The 23,431-nt window shown below is 45.9% G+C and overlaps 1 protein-coding gene across 1 annotated transcript in view; it reads left to right on the top strand.

The window, feature by feature from the left end:
- MED12 (mediator complex subunit 12) overlaps nt 1-23,431 on the top strand; it is a 33,596-nt gene that overhangs the window by 4,937 nt on the left and 5,228 nt on the right. The window contains exons 7-41 of the mRNA XM_015860124.2: nt 197-451; nt 2,553-2,699; nt 2,982-3,081; nt 3,507-3,643; nt 4,105-4,236; nt 4,626-4,752; nt 5,352-5,581; nt 6,027-6,107; nt 6,331-6,504; nt 6,842-6,986; nt 7,888-8,006; nt 8,157-8,300; nt 9,057-9,220; nt 9,447-9,578; nt 10,951-11,178; nt 11,374-11,518; nt 11,771-11,891; nt 12,590-12,691; nt 13,405-13,518; nt 13,740-13,903; nt 16,525-16,704; nt 16,883-16,954; nt 17,222-17,382; nt 17,469-17,630; nt 17,713-17,824; nt 18,068-18,157; nt 18,613-18,722; nt 19,220-19,355; nt 19,637-19,798; nt 20,356-20,733; nt 21,048-21,198; nt 21,393-21,598; nt 22,043-22,123; nt 22,361-22,578; nt 23,188-23,350. Coding sequence (XP_015715610.1) covers nt 197-451; nt 2,553-2,699; nt 2,982-3,081; nt 3,507-3,643; nt 4,105-4,236; nt 4,626-4,752; nt 5,352-5,581; nt 6,027-6,107; nt 6,331-6,504; nt 6,842-6,986; nt 7,888-8,006; nt 8,157-8,300; nt 9,057-9,220; nt 9,447-9,578; nt 10,951-11,178; nt 11,374-11,518; nt 11,771-11,891; nt 12,590-12,691; nt 13,405-13,518; nt 13,740-13,903; nt 16,525-16,704; nt 16,883-16,954; nt 17,222-17,382; nt 17,469-17,630; nt 17,713-17,824; nt 18,068-18,157; nt 18,613-18,722; nt 19,220-19,355; nt 19,637-19,798; nt 20,356-20,733; nt 21,048-21,198; nt 21,393-21,598; nt 22,043-22,123; nt 22,361-22,578; nt 23,188-23,350 — 5,343 coding nt within the window. The remainder of the gene's footprint in view (nt 1-196; nt 452-2,552; nt 2,700-2,981; nt 3,082-3,506; nt 3,644-4,104; nt 4,237-4,625; nt 4,753-5,351; nt 5,582-6,026; nt 6,108-6,330; nt 6,505-6,841; nt 6,987-7,887; nt 8,007-8,156; nt 8,301-9,056; nt 9,221-9,446; nt 9,579-10,950; nt 11,179-11,373; nt 11,519-11,770; nt 11,892-12,589; nt 12,692-13,404; nt 13,519-13,739; nt 13,904-16,524; nt 16,705-16,882; nt 16,955-17,221; nt 17,383-17,468; nt 17,631-17,712; nt 17,825-18,067; nt 18,158-18,612; nt 18,723-19,219; nt 19,356-19,636; nt 19,799-20,355; nt 20,734-21,047; nt 21,199-21,392; nt 21,599-22,042; nt 22,124-22,360; nt 22,579-23,187; nt 23,351-23,431) is intronic.

Genomic DNA, 23,431 nt, shown 5'->3' with positions numbered 1-23,431 from the left:
TTTTTTTTTTTTTTTTTTTTTTTGGCTTTTTATTTTCTCCCACACTCTGTTTCCCTTTGTTAAACCTGGTAATCCCTGCCCATGTAGTACCTGTGATAGTATATGCAGTAGTGCACCATATACAATTTTGGGAGGGCCAGGGATTTCTCCAGTGCTGCTTGTAATGAGGACTTTCTTACCTTGCTCTTTCCTATAGTACTCTGGAGAGTTTGTGCAGTCTGCCTACCTGTCCAGACGTCTGGCCTACTTCTGCACCCGCAGGCTTGCTATGCAGCTGGATGGTGCTGGTGGGCACCCACCCCACATCCTGTCTACGCAGACAGGGAATGCTCTTCCTTCAACTCCCACCCCTCAGCCTGCTACAGGGAATCCTCCTCCCAGCCCTTTTAGCGACTTACTGCTGTGCCCCCAGCACCGACCAGTGGTGTATGGGCTCAGCTGCATCCTCCAGGTAGGTCTGAGTAGTAACTGATGACAGCAGGGTCAGCAGGAACAGTTCATATTGTATGCCAATACACTGCAGCCAGAGATGGTAAATTCCTGAGTGTGGAAGCTTTAAACTGTGAGTTGTCAAAGGGCAAGTATTTGCTGATGTGTTACAGTGTGTTAGTTCCAGACTACAGTGCAGCAGCGATGCCCTTAACTGACTTGTGTAAGAAGAGCAGAGCCTTTTGCTCTGTTTACATGCACTTCACATGACTGGGAATGCTTTGCAGAAATGAGAGTAAGAGAAAAAAGGATGTTTTTCCTACTGTTGTGTGTGTGTCATTAACAAGTTGTCAGCTAGGAAATGAAGTTGTGCCAGAAATGAAGAGCAGCACTTGGTAATTTTAGTTTAAACCAGCAAAACAAAAAATGTCAACCCAAATAAACCAAAACAAAACAGAAAAGACCAACTCTCCCACCTTTTGACATGGAGGAATTTTAACCGGTGAGCCAGATCACACTGTCAGAAGTGACAGCTGACTACAAAAAGGCATGACTCTGAACTTCTGGTCTTTATACTTGGAATTAAGCCTTGCCTCACAGTGAAAGGGCAAGGTTGCTGAAGTTTCAATGATAGTTATGTTAAAGGCAAATACTATTGTGTAACGGTGTACTTTGTGTCAGAGGGAGATAGGTGAGATCTGTTCAGTGTAGTTGTTCATGTTTGTGTTTTTCTCCTTCGAGGGGAGTTGCATGGTCAGGTGGATCCTTATACAAGCACTGGAGATTGTCCCCTTCCAAGGGAGCAAAGGAGCATGTTAAAGCAGAGAAGCTTCCAGAGAGTGCAGGATGGAGCAGGAGGTGGAAAGGAAGAAAGCACAGAGCTTGGGAACCTGCAGCTCAACAGAAAAACTGAGCTCAGGGAGCACTTGACAGGATCAAGAAGCAGCCAGCCAGCTCACAAAGAGGATAGAAAGAAAATTCCTAGCTGACTAGAAGTAAGATTCCTTCTATAAGAGCCTAGAGAGCACGGCGGGGGTTATAAATAACCCCTTTGTATTTCTGCTAAGCCTTTCTTACTCACATTCATTTTAAAACGTTACTGTTCTAGTTTCTGTATGGTAAAACATTGCTTTTTGAACATGCAAGTCCTGTGTTTGGAAGCTCACTGTAGGGAAAACATGTGAGTATGGATACACCTCCAAGGTTTGGCTGATGTAAAGCTTGTATACAACCTGCTTTAAAAGTTCAATTTGCAATTACTTAATTAGGATTTGGTTATATTTACTAGATATCAGAAGAGCTTATCTGAGAAACCATCTACAGATTTTTCTGAAATGCAGATAGTAAGTAAGGCTAAGGCAGAATAAAATCTAATAGCTGGAAGCTGGACCTGGGTGAAGTCAAGCTGGAAACATGCATTTCTAAGGGTGTATGATACTACCTTCTGTTCAGGTGTCTTGGAGAGTTGATGGATTCTTTGCTTGGAGTGTTTATAGCAGCCTTCGTTGTTCATCTGAATGCCTGGCTTCTCATGAGCCAGAGGTTTTAAGGCTGTATCCTAAAAATCATTAAATGAAGTGTCGTCTGTGTGGGTGTCTGTACAAGATCATAAAAGAATGGAAACACGTACAAGAGTATTGTTGTTATAATCATCATTATTAAATAATGCAGTGGAATGAATGTAGGTCTGTTGACTCACTTTTCTTCTCACACTTGGTGCTTGATGAGCATTGTAAGTCAGCAAAGTAAATGCTGCTCTTGGGCCAGGAGAGTTGGCCTGTGTGTTGACAGCGTGAATTGTAAGAAAATAACCTGTTCAGAAGCAGCAGGGAGATCTACAAAGAAGTGCTGGTGTTGTGGATAACCTGGAACTCCACTCTGGAGTCTTTTCCTTTCTATTTTCAGTATTTACCTTGAAGAGTTTTTCATTCAAAGCTGCAAATAACCACCAAAAAAAAAAAAAAAAAAAAAAGAAAAAACCTAACAAACACTGAAAAATAGTAAATGCAACATGATGAATAACTGGGTAGTAGGATAAGGATGTGATTCTGCAGAGAGTAGTTTAACATTGAGTGTTTTGCCCTTGATTTGCTCAGTGATACTAAATTGTCTGTTTGTTGCAGAGTATAATTTTGTGTTGCCCAAGTGCCCTCGTGTGGCATTACTCACTGACTGACAGCAGGATAAAGACTGGCTCTCCGTTGGACCACCTGCCTATAGCCCCATCCAACTTGCCCATGCCAGGAGGGAATTCAGCCTTTACGCAGCAGGTGAGCAGCATTCAGGAAAGGGAGATCTCGTTGTCCATAGCTGTGTTGTAGCTCTTCCAGGGTTTTCTTTTTCTGTTGTGTGATGAGCACAAGCAGAGATGCTGTCACACTCCTAGGGAATTATCTGCTCCCTTTCTACAGTAAGCAAGGTGGTGTCTTTGGAAGATGGGCAAAATCTATCCTTGAGTAGAACTACTGTTGCCTTCTTTGTTTTATGATCACTTTTTATGCAGGACTTCTAAGATGTCCTCTTGAATGTTTACACAAGTCTGGTGCTTCTAGGTTCGTGCAAAGCTCCGTGAAATTGAGCAGCAGATTAAAGAACGTGGCCAAGCTGTGGAGGTTCGTTGGTCCTTTGACAAGTGTCAGGAAACCACAGCAGGTAACTTGCTGTAGGTTAAAGTTGTTCTCCCCTGTTCTATGGGTTATCCTTGTAAGCTTTCTGTCTGATTATTTTCTTTATTTTTCCTACGGTATTCACTGTCAGCCATGAAAAGAACCAAACAGATATTCTTTTAGTACAGAATCTTGAGTGGGTCGGTTTCCCTGAGCATAGCAGGAGTATCTGTTACTGGAAGCTGAAAATTTGTGCCAGAGGATGGTAGTTTGTTATGCATGCCATGTTCTGATGCTTTCCCCTAACATCTGCTGCTGGCCTCTGAGAGACATGATACTAAGCTAGATGCATCCTTTCCTGACTGGTACAGCTTTTTTTAGGCAGTCTCCTGAGCAGCAAGCTCTCAGAAACTGTTTTACTGAAGAGACTCTTGTAGCAGTTGGGAAACATGAATTTCTTTTCTCTTCCAGGTTTCACCATTGGCCGTGTCTTGCACACTTTAGAAGTTCTGGACAGTCACAGCTTTGAAAGATCTGACTTCAGCAACTCTTTGGATTCCTTATATAACAGAATCTTTGGGCTGGGTCCAACCAAGGACAGTCATGAGGTACCACCTTGGGATTTTGCTGCTGGGCCTTATCTTGAAATTGGCTGTGTTCTTATATTTCATATTTACTGTCCTGTATTTGTCGAGAGCTGACTTGGTGATGGCCTATGGCCAAGAGATCCAGATCCTGTTGAAAACAATTTTGTGCAGCCTTAAGCTGGGGAGGTACTAAAGTGACAGTGAGGGGTTGTGCACTAGTCTAAGTGTATGCTAACAAATGTGCATGAGTCTGAGACAGTCCATACAGCTAATTGAAGGGAGTGACCTGTTTATGTTGTTCACTGCATTGCTTCCTGGAAGTGAGCTGCAAGGCTGGTAGCTTGCATATTTGGTATAATGCTCTTGAAAAACTGTGTTTCACTGTATGCCTAAGATGTCTGTGATATCCTGCCTAAGGCCTTTGGGCTGCCCACCTTTTCTTTTTGACTCACATTCTCACAGTAGCTCTTCCATCTCACCAGATCTCCCCGGATGATGATGCAGTGGTGGCCTTGCTGTGTGAATGGGCTGTCAGCTATAAACGCTCTGGGCGCCACAGGGCTATGGTTGTGGCCAAACTCCTGGAGAAGCGTCAAGCAGAGATAGAGGCTGAGGTAAATCCTTATTCCTAGAAGACTAGAAGCAGTAAAGCAGAGCAGAGGTTACATACCTTCAGTGTGTTGCAACAATGAAAACCGAAGGCTGATCAACCTCTTAATGCTTGCACTGTTAATTGTGGCATTTGCTCTGTCTAACCCAAAGCAGGTCATAAGTTTTGTTTTCTCTATTCCATTTTTTGGATGCTTCTGAAGACAGTCAGGTGTTTATGGTGCAGAAGTAGCTGCATGCTTGGAGACTATAAAGTAGCTTACAAAAACCTGTATGATAGCTTTCCCATAAGTGCAAGCTAGGAATAATCTCTTGCAGGCTAATTTTTTTCGAGTTTATGAACATTGAGTTTCTCTTCAGGGACAATGATTGGTACTTCTGTCTGTTTCTGCAGAGATGTGGGGACTCGGAAGTTGTGGATGAGAAAGGCTCCATCTCATCAGGCTCTCTCTCAGCAGCGAGTGCTCCTGTCTTTCAGGATGTTCTTATGCAGTTCCTTGACACTCAAGCTCCTATGCTAAGTATGTAATAAGAATTTTTAGTCTCATCATTTCTAGCTTTTGCAAATTCTGACCTCGTATGCTGTTTTTCTGTATGTAAGTCCTGGATTTACCCATTTTATCTCTCTGGCTTCCTTGCAGTCCAGAGCACGCTTTGGGGAGGAAGGTAATGCAGAAGCCCGTGTTAGCTGAATGTTGACCAAGAATAAATGAGCATAGGCTAGTTTGGAGTTAATTTGGGCTGAGAGTTTCTAACTTGTAAGTGACAAAGCTCTGAAGTAACCTCTCAGTGTAATTATTACAAGCAGATTAATTAAAGGGGGCAGGATACAATTCTGAATGATGCGGGGAACTGTGTGTTTGTATACCCAGGGATGGCACTTTCAGTCTAAAATCCTGTACCTCTAAATGGAAAGATTTTCACTTCTTTATTTGCCACCTGTTGAAGGTGGGCTTTCTGGTTCTGACTTCTGCTGCAGTCTCAGAACTGTGTATCAGTCACTTAGAGTATTGAGATCTCTAGAAATGCTTTCTCTGTGGGTGTAGGTGTGGTATCTGCTGCTGCTCTTAGTGTTACGGAGGAACTCTGATAGCACTGTCTGTCTTTGCTCTCCTTTCAGCTGATCCTGGGAAGGAGAATGAGAAGGTGGAGTTTTTTAACCTGGTGCTGCTGTTCTGTGAGCTAATCCGACATGATGTCTTCTCTCACAATATCTACATGTGCACACTCATCTCCCGGGGTGATCTTGCCATGGATTCTCATGGACCTCGTCCTCCCTCACCCTTTGATGACCCTGCTGAGGAGCATGACAGGAAGGAGACAGAAGGAAACAGTGGGATCAAGCTAGAGGTGAGAATACAAGATACGCAGCTCTTTTATGTGCTTCCTCTTGTTCTGCTTCTCCACTCATACCAGCTTTGCAGACTCCTTGCTATTACTTGCTGGAAGATGGACCAGTGACTCATGTTTCTCATTTCCCCAAGCTATTTCCTTAGCACTTCAGTTGCAAAAGTAGAGGCTTGTGTTCTAAGTGGGTAGAAAGGTCTTGCAGAATGTAACAGGGTAGACAGGAAAATCTTACTCTGAGCAGCATATCAAGTGCTATGCAAGGCCAGTCTGTGTTGTCAGGTGTTTGCAGCATATGTGATTCTGGCTGAGTTTCGTTTGCCAGGCATCATCCTTGTTGGCAAACTGCTGTCACTGTCCAACATGGAAGTGGGGTGCTGCAGTAAATGAGTCTTGTCTTGTTTCCTGGTGTATTATTGAGATGTAAAGCTGCTCTGTCTGTTCTCAGGACACGGGTCTCTCTGAGCCTATGGACATTGACCACAATTCCAGCACGATCTTTGATGACATGGAGAAAACAGATTTTTCGGTATGTGCTTGCTGTTTTGCCTGCTACTCATAAGTAGATTATGTTGTGCTAGCACCAGGGACATGTGTGGGTTCTCCCTCTCTACTGTAGAGCTGATATGTTGGAAGTGTCTAACTTGTAAGGTAGCAGACACTGTGAAAAGTTCTTCTTGGCTTCTTTCACCTGTCTTAATTATGGCATGACCACGTTCCCTAACTGATTTGTTGTTCTTGCACCTTCCTAGATGTTTTCTCCTCCAATGCATTGTGAATCTAAAGCCAGCCCTTCCCCTGAGAAACCAGATCTTGAAAAGGAAGCAAAGCCTCTGCTGAAGGACAAGTCTGCAGAAGGAATGCTAGCATCTCTGTATGACCAGCCTCGACACATCCAGTATGCAACACACTTTCCTATTCCTCAGGTATGAGACCTGCTCGTAACCCTTTTCCTGCTGCTGCCTTGTGCTCTGATAACCAGGCTGCTGTGTTTCCCTGCAGCACTACTGTAAGCATGAACCTGACTGAACAGAGTTGAACCTGATCTCTTTCTGTTCTGTTACTGTGGGTGGGTGAGGAGTGCAGTCATGTTTTTCTGCATTGCTGCAGGAGAGTGATCTACTTAAGACACCTCTTTGCTTACTCCCAGAGCAGCTTCTGAGATGAAGCTTTCTCTTTGCTTTTATGAGATCCAGATGTGAAACAAGATTAAAGTATTCAGCTTGATAGTTGCTAATGCAGTTCTTTCTCTTGGTTCCCCAGGAGGAATCATGCAGTCATGAATGTAACCAACGGTTGGTAGTTCTTTTTGGGGTTGGAAAACAACGGGACGATGCTCGGCATACAATCAAGAAAATAACCAAAGACATCCTAAAAGTTTTAAACAGAAAGAGTACTGCAGAGACAGGTCAGTATTGCTTGAGCCAGTCTTTCCAGTTGACTGCCTCCTTTGTCTGGAGTCTCACAATGAAAGGATTTCATATGATCTGCAGTGCCTGGTTGGCTGTATCAGTCACTGACTGTCTGGGATGGTGCTCTGTTCTCAAATAATAATGAGCAGCGAATAAGATTTGTTTCCTCCTGCCTAGATGTGTTCCATTGAATCTACCTTCTTCGGTAGGTGCTTAAGTCATGTCAGTTTCAGAGTGAGACCCTGGCGAAAATCGTGGCATTTTCAAACTTTATTTTCTTAAGCTCTACCATTTAAATCTTTGCACAAAAGCAGCGGGAGCTTTGCCTGTGAATGTTAGGCAAATACCCTGATTCAGTGTAGTGTGTGCTGTTATGCTAAGCATGCTGGTTAGGGTGGCAGGTTTGGATAGTTGTGTCAATACTGCTAGGAAACCTCTAATTTCTATTGATTGAGAATCTGGCTTCAGGATTTTTTTTTTCTTTTTGTTGGCCTGATTCTTGAAAGCCAACTTGAAACATGGTGTGATTCTTCAAAGGTGGCATGCTCTAACAGGCTTCTGGGCTGAGCCATCTCCAGTCCAGAACAACTGTTCTCACCAGGGAGTCAGTGTTTCTTCTAAATGGGGGGGAATATATTTTCCCCCTTCACTCAGGATAAGCTAGATGTTAACTGTGCTGTCATTCTTTGGCTAGAAATTCTTCCCTTGACAGTTTATTGTTGTGAATTCATAATGGTCCTTATCAGCTTACAGGTGGAGGATCAGGTTCTTTGGCCATGCTGCTTGGCAGTGTCTGGTCTTGCTGAGGGCCTGGCATGTGCTGATGACTGTTTTCTATTCCTCTTCTGATGAGGAAGGTAGCCTGATACTATTTTCTAGTCCTCTCAATTTTTGTAGGTGGAGAGGAAGGCCAGAAGAGGAAAAAGAGCAAGCCAGAAGCATTCCCAACAGCTGAAGATATCTTTGCAAAGTTCCAGCACCTTTCTCACTTTGATCAGCACCAAGTCACATCTCAGGTATGAAACCTTCAAGACTGCTGTCCTCTTTGGGCCCTGACTGAATCTCTTTGTGTTACTGAGGACAGCTTCCTGCAGGGAAGAGGTGTTGGGGCTGCTGAGGGGCTTCTGCAAGGGGAGATAGCACAATGTGTCACCTTACACTTGCAGGTATCCCGCAATGTCTTGGAACAGATCACCAGCTTTGCCTTGGGCATGTCCTACCACCTGCCTCTGGTACAGCATGTGCAGTTCATCTTTGACTTGATGGAGTATTCACTCAATATCAGTGGTCTTATCGACTTTGCCATCCAGGTAAGCACAGTGCTGAAGTGTTCCCTGGGGAATCAGTTCATCAGCCTGAAAGGCAGGAGATACGTGCTGTGATAGCTGGGCTTCTGTTAGGGTTCTCTGACCTGTGTTGTGGAGGTGGTCAGAACTGATAGTCATTGCAGTTCTCCTGGGCTGCAGCTGTTAGGAATGGGTTGTTTGCAGCAGATAGTCTTATGTGCCCTGTTGGAATGATTATTCTTCCAAAGGTTTTCAGGGTTGTTTCCAAAGGATTTACATTGCACCTCTTCAGCAAGGCCTTTTTCTGAGTGAGGAGGGGAATGTGTTTCTCTGGCTAGTTTCCTGCCTTCCTCTCCTGGAAGGATCCTTGGTGTGTGACAGCACAGGCTGCCTTCCAGTTCCTGCTAAAATTCTGTTGCTGTTTTATAAGCCTTTGACACTTGTTTTCTGAAGCCTTGCTATGTCTGCCAATGGAATTGAGATTATAAGCCTTAAAAAGGTGAAATCTCCATCTACAGTGAGGCTTGTGCAGGACAGGAGTACCAGAAAAGCTGTCTGCTACCATCTGTGGCCATATCTCTGACACCCAGGCACTGACCTGCTCTTGTACTACCTGAGATGCTGTGCCTGAATGCTGAGCACTAACTGTTCCAGGGTCACATCTCAAGGCAGAAAGTGCATGCCAGTCCCTTTCCCTGGCAGGCCCTATAGAATATATTCCATCTCTGACCATTCCTTACCCCTGTGGCTGTTGAAGGGTTTTTCTGTCATTGGGTGCAGTTGCTGAATGAACTGAGCGTGGTGGAGGCAGAACTGCTGTTGAAATCCTCCGACCTTGTTGGCAGCTACACCACCAGCTTGTGCCTGTGCATCGTGGCTGTGCTGCGGCACTACCATTCCTGCCTTATACTGAACCAGGACCAGATGGCTCAGGTCTTTGAAGGGTAAGGGGACCTTCCCATCATCACGTGGAAGGGACTTATAAAGGGCAGGGATGTATCTTTGTTCTAAGAAGTAGCAGCTTTATGCTTGAGGGTTCAGCTCACAGAATTTGAGGGGAAAGGGATTTGTTGTCCCATTAGCACTGCTGCTCTGAATTCTGTGTAAGGAGTCTGTATTCCTTCAGATTTTCTTGTTATGTTGCTGCAGCTTTTTTTTGTCTCTATACAGTCTGTGTGGGGTGGTGAAACACGGCATGAACCGCTCGGATGGCTCCTCAGCAGAGCGCTGTATCCTGGCCTATCTCTACGACCTCTATACCTCCTGCAGTCACCTCAAAAGTAAATTTGGAGAGCTTTTCAGGTGAGTCTGAGACAGGTGGAGTGCTGTGGATGCTTGCTAGTATAGTGCCTTGGTGTGAAGCTTTGTGTGTGATCTTGTTTGGTAGAACTGTCTGAGAGATGCTCTCAGTAGGGACTGGAAGTTTTGGGATGAGTGCCTATTTTGTCTTTTCCCTCAGCGCTTGCTCTCTATTAGTGTTTCAGTGCAGGTGTTTGGCAGGGATATCTAAGCTCAGGTGTTACCCCTGTTGAGGGGCTGTGAGAGTTGTTTTTGCCTTGGCATGAGCTGGTTGGGCTCCTGGCTGCTGAGTGCCTTTAAAGTCTTTTTTTGACAGAATTGAGAGCAGGAGGAAGTGCATTGGAGTTCTGCACAGCAGCCATCACACAGATGGAAATGAGAAACATGATATCAGTGTAACTGTATTCCCAAAAGCTATTCAACAACCCTTTAATGTAAACAGCTACAGATAAAAGGGAATGTCCTCTTGCAGGCAAACAATAGACTAGAGGCTGAGGCAAGGAGTAGGAAGAAGTATCATTTTTGAGGGTGATCACTCTCTGAAGAAGCCCCACAGGACTCTGCTAGTGCTTGTGTTCTTCAGCATATCAAAGGTTGTATGAATGCTGATATCAAAGTTTTTGATATAGCTGTTATCAATCACATGAAATTCAAAGTGCCTGCAAGTCAGTAGAGCCCAATAATGATGACTGGATGATAAACTGGCAGATGAAATTTAGTGTCATTAGACAAAATAATGCACATAGGATCGTCCTCCTTGCCTCTCTAACCCTACAGAGCAATGGATATGTATTACCGCTCAGATAAATGATCTTGTGATTGTGGTAAATACATCAGTGAAAATGTCTTCTCAGTGTTCAGGAGCAGTCAAAAAGCAAATGGAATGTGAGTTATTGTTTGAGGAGAAATGGGAGAACAGAATGGAGGGCATCGTTGGGCTGCCATATAAATCACGGTGCAATTGTACCTTTTGTTTTTTGGGAACCTGATTCCAAAAAGCACATGATAAGTTTGGGTGTGTGGGGTGGTGTGTGGATGGATGAGAGGTGGTTTGAACGTGCCTGTCTTGCTCTTAAAAACTCCTCTGGGCATTGGCTGTGTGGACACCAAAGGCTGAGCTAGATGCTTCTCCAGTCTGACCTGGAATGACCCATTCTCATGCTGTGCACACTGTGCCCTCCCAGTAACTTCCAAGTACTCTCACAATAAAGAAGCACCTCATCTGTGTGAGTCTTTGTGGTACAAGCTGATCTCCACACAATCTTGCCCAAGGCAGTGTTTATCTTAACATGGGATTGCTTTGCTTACCAGAGTTCAGTGGAAACAGGGTTGGGTTTTTTCTTGTGCTCCTAATCTTCTTTCTTATCCTATTTAGTGACTTCTGCTCCAAGGTGAAGAACACAATTTACTGCAACGTTGAGCCATCTGATTCCAACATGCTATGGGAACCAGAGTTCATGATTGACACTATTGAAAATCCATCTGCACATAACTTCACATACACCAATCTGGGCAAGAGCCTGAATGAAAACCCAGCAAACCGCTACAGTTTTGTCTGTAATGCACTTATGCATGTGTGTGTGGGGCACCATGACCCAGACAGGTAAGAAGCAGAGCTTTCATGGTCCTCTTGAGATCTTTAGGTGGGGATAAAGAAAGACAGTAGCCTTTGTTTGTCTGTCTTGGGGAGAAAGGAAGAAGGAGCCAAAGCTGAGGTGCCTTAGGGAATCACTCCCCAGCTGTGTGCCTGAGTAGCAGTGTTGACCTTCTGCTTTTCTGTTATTTATTTACTTAACAGGGTGAATGACATTGCCATCCTGTGTGCCGAACTGACTGGTTACTGCAAGTCTCTAAGCGCCGAGTGGCTGGGTGTGCTTAAAGCTTTGTGCTGTTCCTCCAATAATGGGACCTGTGGTTTCAATGATCTCCTCTGCAATGTTGATGCAAGTGCAAACATTTGAAAGGGGGAAAGGAATCGGGAGTGAAGGGATTCATCGGGAGGAGGTGGAGATGAACGAGGGATGGAAGTTTTGCCTTCTGAAAACAGGGAAAAGGCTTTGAATGCCAGAGCTACCGTTTGGTGCTTATTGCAGCCTGGGCTGATCCTGGTTATGGGTGCTTCCTCTGCTAGTTCCTAGTTAGAGGAGGGAATGAGGAATGAGACTCTGTTGTGATCACTGGCTGATCTCTTCCAGGTCAGTGACTTGTCTTTCCATGACTCCTTGGCCACCTTTGTTGCCATTCTCATTGCCCGGCAGTGCTTGCTGCTGGAGGACCTCATTCGCTGTGCTGCTATCCCTTCACTCCTCAATGCTGGTAAGTGCATCCCTACAGCAAGCAGGTGTTGCTCCCAGTGCTGGCACAAGAGACTGTGCTTATTGAATGTTTAGTGAACCTCATAGTTGTGCAACTTGCCTCCAATTCTTATGGTATAGTATAGTACTTGAGAATTGAATATTTTGTTTTAGAGAGTTTCTGGCCTTTTCTTTTTCTTCAAAAACTGGTAATGCTAAAGTTTTTTGTGATCTCTCTATCTGGAGTTTGTGCAAAAGCTGAACTCAGCGTGGGCTGATGTGTTCAGCTACGTTGCCTGACTAGTACACTCAGCCCTGAATTCCAGCAGAGCGGTTCCTGCTGCTGTGGTGAGATTCAAGTTAGCATTTTGGCTACAGCAGCTAGCTGACCACTTGATGCCCATAGTGCCAAAGCCAGTCTGCCTCATTCTAACACCAGCCTTCCCAGTGTGCTCTGGGGATTGCAGCATCCAAGCTCTGACAGGGTGAAGTAGGAAAGATGGAGCAAACAGAATGCAGTGCGTGTCACTGGGGATAATACTGATGTATTTGCTCACTTGCATGTTAATTGCTGCACATGCTCCCTATCTGCAAATACAATAAAGCTGCTGCAGCCTCTCAACTGGCTGCTCCAGGGCAGTGCACTATGAATAGCTTTTAGATTCAGAGTCAGCTGTCCCAGCACTTAAGAAATCTCAGTTGACTGTTTTCTTTACATAGCCTGCAGTGAACAAGACTCTGAACCAGGAGCACGTTTGACCTGCCGGATTTTACTCCATCTGTTTAAGACTCCGCAGCTGAACCCATGCCAGCAAGATGGCAGTAAGTGAATGAAAGTGAAGTCTTTCTTTATTGTGAAAGTACTGAGGCTCTCACACCCCAAGAAAAGAGATGCTGGACCCTATGATTAGAGATCATGACCTGCCTGCTTAGAATGAAGCAGGCAAAGCCTCATACATTGCTTTCTGCAGAGGACAAAGAACAATATTCTTCCATTTATGTCACTCTGTGGTAGCTTGGCATGTTGGGGGTGGAGGCTCTGGAGGCCAGTAACCCACCAGTAGAGGTGGCTTTGCTGTCACTGAGCCATTAGAGTAATGATTACTTTTTTCTTTTTTCTTGTCTAGAGCATTGTAGACCCTCTTAGCTTGGTGCCAGAAGCTGTTATTTTACATCGCTCCCTTTTTGTCTGATGATGGAACCAGTCCAGAAAGCTGTTTTTGGCTCCTCATCAGTATCATTATAGCTCAGATCTCTAAATCCAACCCATGTTCTAGGTTAGGTTACTGTTGGAGTTCATGTCACAGGCACTGCTGCCCATTTGGATTTCATGGTTCAGTTGTCATGGCATGATTGGCACTGTGCTGCGTGAAGCTTAATTAAATTGACCCCATGTTACAGCTGAAAAAAGGACTAGCCTCGGGATTCTCTGAGTTTGATTCTGTGGTACTGGCTTGTGCATAATAATAGCAGCTCTGGAGTCTGTGCCTTTCTTTCTTCCTGAGTATTGCCCTTCCCTATTGTCCTCTTTGCAGACAAACCCACGGTGGGGATCCGTTCTTCTTGTGATCGTCACTTACTGGCAGCTTCCCAGAATCGTATTGTGGATGGAGCAGTCTTTGCAGTTCTGAAGGCTGTCTTTGTTCTGGGTGTGTACCTGAATGTTTTGGGGAGGCTGTGGGAGATGGTGCTTTTTTTTACATAGGGGTAGATGTGCTGGCTGTATAAAAGACCAGAGGGGGGTCTGCTTTCTTGTGTGTGCAGAGAGAGATGGCTGATTGCAGGAAGTTTTCAAAAGCTCAAGGTGTTTTGGGGGTCAGGCTTTGGGTTTGGCATTGATGGTTGAGTAAAGCTTGCCTTTTCCTTGCAGGAGATGCAGAACTGAAAGGCTCTGGCTTTTCCCACCCTGGAGGTGTCGATGATCTGATGGATGATGAGCTGGGTACCAGGAAGGCTGGGGGTCGGGTAGTAACTGTGGAAACAGCTAGCCTGGATATTTATGCCAAGTATGTACTGAGGAGCATCTGCCAACAGGTGAGTCTGTCCCATCTCTGAGCTTGTCCTTATCCCTACTGCAGACAGATGCACCCTGTCTGGCTTTCTGCAGTTTGGGCTTTGCAGGTATTTGGGAAGCATCAGTAGAGAGCTGTATGTGGTTCTGCCAGGTGATGGCGCTAAGGATTGCTCACCAGTACAAAAGGAAGCGGGGGAGAAAAAAATAAAAGGAAACAGCTCTGAAGCATTAGGTGCTGCAGTATGCAGGGACTGCATATCCCTTTTTACTCTGGCAAGAGCACAAGGCTCTTGTCCAAGGAGGGGAGTGCTGGGAGCGGTTTGCTGAGATGTGTGCTGGAGGCAAAGAAGATAAGCTTAAGAAAGACAGCTTGTTCAAGTGATAAATTGTGCCTCTCAGAATGCAGCTTAAGTGTTGCTTGCAGCTAGGCTGTTAACGTATCCCTGGGCTTTGCAGTGCCCTGTTTAGTTAATTAAGGAAACAAAACCAAATATCTTTTGCTCATCCCTATTCTGACAACATCAGTAATTCTGTTCCTTTGAGAAAATGATAGTTGAAGAAGTGAAACTTGGCTGGTGAGATATTTGGTTGCTGACTGGGAAGTCCGTTACGTCTACCTAATGAAAATAGGTGCTGAAGGGTATCTTTGGCTGTGGTTACGGATTTATTATATCAGCAGGAAAGATGCAGTGCTGCAATTTGAAATGCATGTCCGCTTAGTGTGGTGCTGTGCTCATGCTCTGTGATGCAGTTGTTTATTAAATGGCTCATTTTTACAGCAATGTTACCAGCTTCCAAGGAAGAATTGGGACTGCGTGCTTAAGAGCATGAATACAACATAGTTGGTGCTGCTGAAATCTGACTGTAACATTAACAGACGTAGATCTTCTCTTGCTGATTCTAGCCTATGTATGAAGGATTCCCAGCAGGTAGAATGTGTGTGTATGGAAGGGAATAGCAGCATGCCAGTTACCTACCAATTGCTGGCAGAACTGTTTATGTAAGAAAAAGTATTTGAGCAGACACCAGTGAGTACCACCAGACTGTGCCAGAGCTCCTGCTATAGATCTATGAAGGGTAAGTGAAATGATATGCTTATCACTAGCACCTCCAGTGCAAACAGGAGATGCTCCAGAACTCACTGTGTGGATTCTGGAATGGCTGTCAGGTGCCTTAAGCCATAGATGGTGATGTCTCAAACTCAGAAACTGTTTCATCTCATATTTGGTCGTATATTTTATTAGTCATGAGGGTGGGGTAGAGAAGTAGATTGTTAAACCTTTAACTTATTTCTGCAGGTGCTAATGGTTTGTTACGACCTAACTGCTGGTCTGCCCTTTAGCCTGTTCAGATTAGTAAATGTAAGAGTAATTGACTCTTTGAAAAGACTGATTGTTAGAGCTGTGATAAGCCACGTTGTTGAGAGTATGAACCAAGAGGGAGGTTGAGTCAGTGCTGCTAACTTGAGTCTGGTGGTTGGGGTAGTAGAGTTGTCCATAATGCTTGAAAAGGGTTTCACAGTGCACTCTTGTGTGAAGAGAGGTGAAGGGCTCCGGTTCAGTAACAGAGAGCCTGTGGAGGTGACTGTCTTATAAAGAAATGCTGGAGAGAAAGAGGCTGGTGGTCTCCGTATGTATTGGCAAAGCAGAAACTTTGTGATGAGGTCGTTCAACTGATAAGCTGTGCTTGCATGAGGTTTTCAAGTCAGAGACTTTCCCAGTCTTCATGCTTTACTTAGTGCTTAGACTCTCCTTTCCTCTTCACTTCTCAGGGGAAGAATTGTCTGATTCAGGCTTAACTGTGCTGCTGAGGAAGTGTTTTATATAGTAGTTCTCTCTAGATTTTATTTTCATTTATGAGACTAATTGATTTTCAATAAGAAAAAAAATCATGCGGTAATGAAGGCTTCAGGCTAACTGTGAATTATGTAAGGAAGTACCTACCTCCTTTGTTTTGGAAACTGCTACCTGACAATACATTCGGAGGCAACCCGCTGATATTGAGAGGCTGACAGTAATAGTTTCCTGTCCACCTTCTCATAATTTGTGACTTTATAAACACCTTGCATTCAGTTAGATATTTCCCTTCCCAGACAGCAAGAAGCAAGGTGAATGCTCTTCACTAAGGACAGCAGTGTGTTTGCTGTTGCCCTCTGAGAGTTAAGAGGTTTGCTTTTTCTTAAGACACCTTCTGGTTTCACCCCAGCTGCAGCCCTGCTGCTGAATTACTTCATTCAGTACAGTTCTAGGACTTGGCTATGCAAGAAATAGATCAAATAAATTTAAGTGATTTCTTCTGACCTTTGGGAGCAAGTGGCAGTGTTGATGCAGTCTGGGCATGGCAGTGAGTGTGCAGTGTCAAATCACACTCATGCTTTATCAAAAGAAACAGCAGCTACTGTGTTCCTCCGCTGCTGACTTGTCAGAGTTGATGTTTCTTTGTTATGATTGCTGTGCCGTGTCTGATGCCGGCTGAGTCAGGATAGTACAGTTCATGAAGAGAGATAATTACCAGACATTATTGCGTACTGATAAGGCTCTTTTGAGTTTGATGTTTTCCTTTCATCTATCTGATACTGAAAGCAGAAGCACCAGTTTGGCATGAGACACAAGCATCTTCTAATGCTGCCTTCATCTTGCAGGAGTGGGTAGGTGAGCGATGTCTGAAGTCTCTCTGCGAAGACAGTAATGACTTGCAGGATCCCGTCTTGAGCAGCACACAGGCCCAGAGGCTGATGCAGCTCATCTGTTATCCACACCGACTGCTGGACAATGAGGAAGGAGAAAATCCTCAGCGGCAGAGGATTAAACGCATCCTACAGGTATGGGCTCCTGACAGAGTCCTGGAATGTCCTAGTAATTGCCTCCTCTAGTACTGGAATAGTGGAGTCCACCACTCTGAGGGGTTCTGACAGTTGTTACCACGGGAGCTGAGGGCACGGGCTGGGGATATAGCTTGAACTGTGGTAAATATTCATATGAAGTGTGTGAATATTGCAGAATCTGGATCAGTGGACCATGAGGCAGTCCTCGCTGGAGCTGCAGCTCATGATTAAGCAGACTGCGAATAATGTGAGTTTTTGCACAGTGGGACCGTGTAGGGCTGTGTGTGTGTTGCCAGCATTGAAGTAGTTGCTTGTGAAGGGGTGGGTTAGTGACCTGGCAGAAGCAAGAATAGGGAGAAAATGAAGAGTGGTGCGTTCGTGAGTCTGTGAATGCCAAGCCCGAGAAGGATGTGTGGAGTCAGACCCAAAGAACAGCATTCATGGGCAAGCTGGCAATCTGCATTTGTACCAATGACTTAAAAAGACTTAACTCTCTTTTCTTTCCTATCTCCAGGAGATGAACTCTTTGTTAGAAAATATAGCCAAGGCCACTATTGAGGTATTCCAGCAGTCAGCAGAGACCAGCTCTGCTAGTTCTGCTGGCAATGGAGTCAACAGTATCAGTAGCTCTGTGAGTGCTACCCCAGCCAGCAACAAATCCAAACCCATCCTCAGGTAGGTGTAGTCCCAGTGTGAAGCTGCCTTGTAGACAAGTTTACATAGCGGTTGGTTCTCAAGCTGGTTTGTTTTCGTTATCACAGTTCTCTGGAGAGATCAGGAGTGTGGCTGGTGGCCCCGCTGATTGCCAAGCTCCCAACATCAGTGCAGGGCCATGTGCTGAAAGCTGCTGGAGAAGAACTGGAGAAAGGACAACATTTGGGGTCGTCATCCCGCAAAGAGCGGGACCGCCAGAAGCAGAAGAGGTGAGTCCTGGGGAAAGGGCAGGCAGTACTTGCTGTGCTCCCACAGCCTGACAGCATAGCTACATTGCTGTTCTCTCTGCAGCATGTCCCTGCTGAGCCAGCAGCCATTTCTGTCGCTGGTACTTACTTGCCTTAAGGGACAGGATGAGCAGCGGGAAGGGCTTCTAACATCACTGCAGAATCAAGTCAATCAGGTAAGTGTCTTACTTCTCCTCTCACTTTCCTCCAGGACACACTCCTTATCAGACAGACTGATAAGGAGTTCTTGGTAACATTGTCTGTCTTTCTTTGTGCCCAAAAAGGCAAAGGTCTTACCCTGGTTAGTAGAGGGTGCTTGAGTTGACCATCTTCTCTGAGTCACTGGTTACCGGAAAGCAAAAGCTGCCTTCCCTAAACATACAGCAACTGAGGTCAGTCCTCTCTTCTCAATCTCCTAGATTGTTACAAATTGGCGAGAAGATCAATACCAAGATGACTGCAAAGCCAAGCAGCTGATGCATGAGGCCCTGAAGTTACGACTGAATTTGGTGAGCAGTTGCGAGGAAGTTGCATATGGAGTAAAGAATTTTCTACCTTTTCCTCCTTTTTTTTTTGAGCACACAAACACTGGGAGGGCTATAATGGTCTTGAAGCAGGGGTCAGCCCTGCTGCCACAGGGTCTTGACACTGGAATGGTATAGGAATTGTGGAAAAACTTTCTCGTTCCATTGGGCCACAATGAAATCCATGACCTTGGTCTCCGTTTCAGAGATGTGCCATGCAGACTAGTTACAGTATTATTTTCTTGTTGTAATGCTTTGGTGCTCCTCCACAGCATGACAACTTGTGTCTGAGGTTTGTCCTGCTGATTTACAGTCTCCTTGAGCTCTCAGGAGGAGTCCTGTAGCACCCGAGTTGTTCTGATTTAGGCATCTTACTTGTTCTTTAGTCTCAGTGCTTCTTCTTGATGTGTTTTTTTTAATAAACCACTCTTCTCTACTAGGTGGGAGGGATGTTTGACACAGTTCAGCGCAGTACACAGCAGACAACTGAATGGGCTGTGCTTCTCCTGGACATCATCAGCAGTGGCACCGTGGACATGCAGTCAAACAAGTAACTTTCTGGCTGAATTCTGCTCCATGTGATTCCTAAGGGGTGATAGTCATTAGCATGACCCCTTTTCTTGTGTAAGCTAGCTGTCTTTGTAGGTGCTGCTGGGAAGCAGTGTGACATCTGAAAGAGACTGTGGAGTAATAACAGGCTATGAGTTAGGTCCAGGAGTCCAACTGTATTCTTCTGACATATTCAGAGCAAACTCTGCTTTCCAGATGCAGAGAGATAAGCAGGGGAGAGCTGGGTCTGGACTCTTTGGATAAGTTGACTGGGTGGACAGGAGGTCAGTCTTAATCTGCAGTATCTCCTTTGACTGGAGTATGGACACCCTGTGAAGTGTAACCAAAGGGAGGATTAGCGTGGGAGACTAGTCTGAAGAGCACTCGGTACTTCTGGCTTTATGCACTGCTTTTAGCAGCCTAGTAGTGTCTGGTGCTACTGTGATGGCAGTGACTTTGATTCTTCTGTGACTTTGACCTTTCTGCTCTCACCAACAGTGAGCTCTTCACCACTGTGTTGGACATGCTGAGTGTTCTCATCAACGGCACCCTGGCTGCTGATATGTCCAGCATTTCTCAGGGCAGCATGGAGGAGAACAAGCGGGCATACATGAATCTTGTCAAGAAACTCAGGGTGAGGGGCACCACGTCCTGTACAGGGAGCTGCATGCTGTGCTGTGGCCATCCTGCTCTGCAGAGATCTGTCTCACATAGTACTGGTTCTGTTGTTTAGAAAAGCAGTGGGGGTTGCCCTGGTGGCTCTGTGGGTCTTGAGTTGAATGGTGCAAAGATGACAGCTAATGCAGAGGTGGAGGCTGGCACCAGCAGAAGCACGGGTGGGATTTGTATGTTGGTTTTGGTATTTTTTTGTTTTTCTGAGGAGTTGTTGAAGAGTTCTCTACTCCATTTGTGCAGAAGGAGCTGGGGGACCGGCAGTCTGACAGCCTGGAGAAGGTGCGACAGCTGCTGCCACTACCCAAGCAGACCCGGGATGTCATCACCTGCGAACCTCAGGGATCCCTCATTGACACCAAAGGCAATAAAATAGCTGGTTTTGACTCCATCTTCAAGAAGGAGGTACGTGGAGCTTTGCTGACTGCATCACAGCTCCTTAGGGCAGGTGCAGCCTTGTCCTCTGATGCCTTGAGTCTTCATTGCTTGGGAGGCATCAGTATGCAGCTCGTTGTTGCCTGCCAAGCCTGAAATGGCTGGCTGCACGCAGGCAAGCTGGCGCATAACTATGTCTGAAAAGGGCAGAGCTGGGTGTTAATTCTCAGCAATGCAGGCTACTACGGTCTGAGAAGTTATTTCAACTTTTATTTTGTAATTGTGGCTGTATGAAGGAAAAAGAGCCATAATCCCTGACATGTGACTTAACGGGTGTTACCAGTGTGCAGCAGGAGATTGGCAGAGGTGGAATGAAGGAGAATGCCAGTTGTTGATGAAGGGCTTTAGAAATGGCTGTATTGCCACATGGAAGAGCAGCTCTGACTGTCTTTGTGGTTGTTGTGTTTTGTTGGTTTTTGGTTCCGTTTTTCCTGGGATACGTGGAGTGGGGTCTGATGGAAGTGTCCTTTACTGTGGGAGGAGAAAAGATAGGGGTCTTGGAGGTTCTTATTTCTTTTGTCTTAAAGGGTTTGCAAGTCTCTACGAAGCAGAAGATTTCCCCTTGGGATCTGTTTGAGGGCTTAAAGCACTCAGCTCCCCTCTCCTGGGGATGGTTTGGGACAGTCCGGGTGGACCGCAGGGTGTCTAGATTTGAGGAGCAGCAGAGGCTTCTTCTGTACCACACACACTTAAAACCCAAGCCCCGCAGTTACTACCTGGAGCCATTGCCTCTGCCCCCTGAAGAGGAGGAGCCTCCTACACCTGTGGCTTTAGAGCCAGAGAAGAAGGCTGTGGAACCAAGCAAGGCTGATAAAACAAGCTCCAATCCTGCCACTTCTACTGAGGAACGCAAGAAGAAACAGAGCAAAACCAAGAAACGCAACCAGTCTGCCAGCAAAACTGAGGTAATGGACTGTCCAACACATATGGATTTTCTGTGTCCAGCCCTGATATTTTAGCCCTGAGCCCTCCCTTCTGAGGGAGCTGCAGAGAAGTAGTGGTGAAGATGAAATGTAATTTTTGTCTGGGTTTTCTGGAGCTTTAATGCCATTCCTGCTAGCCTGGGGTTGTGCAAACATTTCCTTATTTTCTGATGGGTGGGAAGGAGGCTTCCAGCTCAAAGAATCCAGGCTTCCTCCTGTGAACTATTCCTGCTCTCGATCCATTCATGAGTTCTCAGTGCACACTGATCTTTTTTACTCCCTTCTTTTCCTTGCAGGATTTTGTGTTGGGTCCCAGCCGAGGGGTTTCATATGGAGTTGGCATGCCTACGGATCTCTTGCATCACCAAGCAGGAAGCACTATGTCTAGGCTGGCATATGGACAGTCACCAGTGGGTCTCTATGCCCAGAATCAGCCTCTTCCAGCAGGTAGGTGTGCAGGAAGGAGGTGTGTGTTGCATCTCTGTGGGAACCTCGTGTAAGAACTCTGTCTGAGATGGTCCTACGCACTTTTGTCCCTCCTGCCTGTTCTATTTCCATACATATTGATGAGCAGTTGTTCTGAAGCTCCAAGGCTCAACAACAACACATGACTATTCAGTCTGTTCCTGTTCCTCTTCCAGGTGGCCCTCGCCTGGATACATCCTACAGACCTGTGCGCATGCCACTGGGGAAACTTGTTCAGAGTCGTCCTCCCTATAGTGGGGTTCTGCCTTCAGGGATGGGAAGCATGATGGGCATTGACCCCTCCTACAAGCCAGCAGTGTACAGACAACAGCCTCCAGTGTCCCAGGGACAGATATTGAGGCAGCAACTTCAAGCAAAGTTGGTATGTCAGAACTGTGCTCTTGGCAGCCCCCACAGCACAGCAAGCCTTAGCTGTTTATTAAGGGTGTCCAGTCTAGCCAGAACTCTCAAATCCTGTCACCCTCTTTGCCCTGGAGAAGGGTCCCTCGTGTCTGTTTATCTGGGCAACTCTGTATTTGCCACTGGCTTTGTTGGATCTGTGTCTGTGAGTGAGGTACACTGGGGACATCTGCAGTTGTTGGGCAGTGAGAGGAGCATATCCTGGTGTTGGAGTGATAGGATGATAGTGGCTTATTTACCCAAGTTGAGGTGAAGCAAAAGTTACTAGCATCTGTATGCTGTGGAGCAACCTAATGGGTTAATCAGTGAAGCTACTTGTTGGATTTGGTGGGAGCTTCTGAGAGGGGAGAAGCAGTGTTCCTGGCCTTTGGAGATGTTGAAAAATGGTTCTTCTGTTGCCTTCCAGCAGGGCCAAGGCATAATGGGCCAGCAGCCAGTACGCCAGATGGCTCCAACCCCGTCCTATGGGGCACTACAGCCCTCCCAGGTGAGTCTGAGTGACCACAGGTATGACTGGAATCTGGCTTCAGTGCAGGGCACTCTCTTCATTCCTGCTGTTAAATCTTGAAATCTCTTAATGCTTCACTTGTTTTCTGGCCAGCAGAATCTGAATTCTAGATGAACAGTCTTTGTGATGGCATTTACAGGAGGATGATCTCCTTTGCTGCGAATTATTGTACCCTACTCTGTGACTGACAAAGGGTTTGTTTTTGTTTTATTCCAGGGTTACACACCTTACGTCTCCCACATAGGGCTTCAGCAACACCCTTCCCAGTCAGGCACAATGGTGCCTCCTACGTATTCTGGCCAGCCGTATCAGAATTCCCACCCCAGCTCTAATCCTGCCCTGGTGGATCCCGTCAGACAGATGCAGCAGAGACCAAGTGGCTATGTGCACCAGCAGGCCCCAGGCTATGGGCACACTTTGGGCAACACACAGAGGTACTTCCCACACTACTGGATGTTAATAAGCTGTATTTCATCAAGGGCTTCCCTGCTCTGTTCAGACAGCCCTAACAGCAATCTGTGAAAAGCCTGTTCTCCATGCTGTGTTACACAGCATCTGAGTCCTTTACACCCTCAGGGAGCATGTTTATTCAGCTTCCAGTCCTGAGAAGAAGCAGAGCCAGGATGAAATTTGGAGATGCTAGCTGCCAGCAGGAGATGATGTTACTAGCCAGAGAAAGATGAATTTGGGAAGTATGAAACAAATGACCTGAGAAAGTCATAGTTGCGAATTTAAATCTATCCAGTAGATTAACATCTAAAAGTGCAGTCTGGTGGTTGTGTTGCTCGTGGGCAGGCATAAATCCATCAGGGAGACTCTGCAGACCAATGGACTGACTCCGTTATTTAAGGCTACTGGAAAAGCAGGTTGTTTGAAGCCCTTGAAGGTGCCTGGTGTCCCTCACATTTCTGCATAGAAGCAGCACAGGTTGCAAGCAGCAATTTGGGCTGTGTGTCTTGGTGATGGCAGCAGATGAGTTTGGAATTGAGAAGCTAACAATTTGTGAACTGTTTCCTCCATGGACTTATCCTTTTCCCTTGCAGATTCCCTCACCAGTCAATACAGCAGGCTCCCATGATGACTGGGATGAACCATTTGGGTCCCCAAGGAGTCCCCTCAGGAATTAGACCCAGCCAGATACTGCCTGACCAGCAGCAGCAGCAGTACCTGCGGCAGCAGCAGCAACAGCAGCAGCAGATGCTGAGGGTGAGTGGTTGCTGACAGGAGAAGGGCTGCTGGAGGTGTCTTATCAAGCACTGCTTACCTGTGGACACCGCTGTGCTCTGC

The sequence above is a fragment of the Coturnix japonica genome, chromosome 4 (assembly GCF_001577835.2).
Source record: "Coturnix japonica isolate 7356 chromosome 4, Coturnix japonica 2.1, whole genome shotgun sequence".
Lineage (NCBI taxonomy): Eukaryota > Metazoa > Chordata > Aves > Galliformes > Phasianidae > Coturnix > Coturnix japonica.
The sequence above is the reverse complement of the archived record's forward strand: the minus strand, read 5'-3'. Positions and strand labels throughout refer to the sequence as shown.